Source organism: Manacus vitellinus, unplaced genomic scaffold (genome assembly GCF_001715985.3).
Source record: "Manacus vitellinus isolate BGI_N305 unplaced genomic scaffold, ASM171598v3 scaffold_100_pilon, whole genome shotgun sequence".
Classification (NCBI taxonomy): domain Eukaryota; kingdom Metazoa; phylum Chordata; class Aves; order Passeriformes; family Pipridae; genus Manacus; species Manacus vitellinus.
The window spans coordinates 427,721-429,306 of record NW_021938794.1 but is presented as its reverse complement, the minus strand read 5'-3'; the positions used below and the strand labels follow the sequence as shown (position 1 = coordinate 429,306).

The 1,586-nt window shown below is 65.8% G+C and overlaps 1 protein-coding gene across 1 annotated transcript in view; it reads right to left on the bottom strand.

Moving 5' to 3' along the window:
* LOC108642955 overlaps window positions 1-1,586 on the bottom strand; it is a 24,869-nt gene that overhangs the window by 7,204 nt on the left and 16,079 nt on the right. The window contains exon 11 of the mRNA XM_029963265.1: window positions 563-753. Within this exon, the coding sequence (XP_029819125.1) occupies window positions 563-753 (191 nt within the window). The remainder of the gene's footprint in view (window positions 1-562; window positions 754-1,586) is intronic.

Below are 1,586 nucleotides of genomic sequence, written 5' to 3'. Positions count from 1 at the left end.
GTGTAAATCACCTTTGCGGTGAGCGCAGCTCATCATCCCCCCTTTCCCCGGCGCGGGCGGGGATCGATGGGCGCCGGCCTGGGCGGCTGCCAGAGCCTCAACCCCCCCGGGCCGGATGGGAGCGTGTGCCGCTCCCTGAAACGCTGGGAGCACCAGCCAGCGGGATAAAGGACGCACCGAGCCCGGGGGGGTTGGGGAGCAGCACAGGGTGGGACACGGGGGGCTGCTCCCACAGGGCCTGGATCCCTCCTCGGCAGAGCCACGAACTCATTCCTTATGCTGTGGGAGCCCTGCCCGCCACCTGCTCGCTCCCGTTCCATCTCTCCCAACGCCCGGGTGCTGCCAATACCCAGATTTAATGGGATTTCGAGGCACAGCTCGGTGTCCCTTCGGGGTGGATGGCAGTGGGATGGTCCCTGCGGGGACGAGGGCTCTGGTTTGGGATACTGGTGCCCACACGTGCACTGGGAGGCAGCTGGACCAGCAGCAGCGGCTGCCTGGGGACCTGCCACCCTCCTGGGACCCCGGACAGGGAGCGGGTGGGGGGCTCCGGTTCACTTACGGGTCCTCCTCTTCCTCTTCGTCCAGGCTCATTCCTGACCCTGGTGTCCAGCTGATGCTTTGAGACTTCTCCTCCTCCCGAGCTCTGCCCCACCAACCTGCTGGGGTGGGTGATCTGGGAGACCACCCGCCCGTCCTGCCATCCGGCCCGAGGGACCCTCCGCGGCACCGCCCCGGCCTGCGCGGCGGGACCTGCGGGACAGGGACAGGGGTGACCCCGGGGGTGGGACACGGGGCTGGGACACGGGGGGATAGGGTTGAAGAGGGATGGGGACAAGGAGGGACAGGGACACGGGAAGATGAGGACATGGGGGGATGGGGATGAGGAGGGGTAGGTACACGAGGGAATGGGACACATGGAGACGGAGTTGGGAAACATGCTCTGGGGGTGCCCCGAGTGTGGCACTGCATCCCGAAGGGGACACCCGTGGAATGCGGAGGGTGGCTGGACAGCTGGGGACGCGGGGGGACATCCAGGTACGCTGGTGTGTCCAGGAGGGGACATCGAGGAAGTACGGGCTGGGGAGTGCCCAGGGGATGGAGGGGACCGATACAGGAGCACGTCTGGGAGGGGAAGCTCAGGGGGCCTCAGATGCAGTGGCACATCCTAAAGGGGACACCCAGGGGACATGGGGGGGACTCAGAAATGCCATCACACCTGGAGGAAGGGTTAGAGGGGTTGTCAGCATATCATAGAGGGAACATCCAGGGAAAAGGGGGACTGGAATGGGGACACATCTGAGAGGGGACACCCAGGGGACAGTGAGGGCCAGGCTGGGGACGCCACCCAGTGGGAGATGGAAGACCGGTATGGGGACACCCCCCAGAGGGGACATCGAGGGGACAGCAGGACTGGTGCAGGGACACCTTCGGAGGCGACACCCAGGGGACACGGGGGTGGCCGCTATAGGGACATATCCCAAGGGGATGTGGAGAGCTGCTATGAGGACACCTATGGGGACACGCAGGGGACGGGGGAACCGAGATGGGGACACATCCTGGAGGAGACATGAAGGGCTGCTATG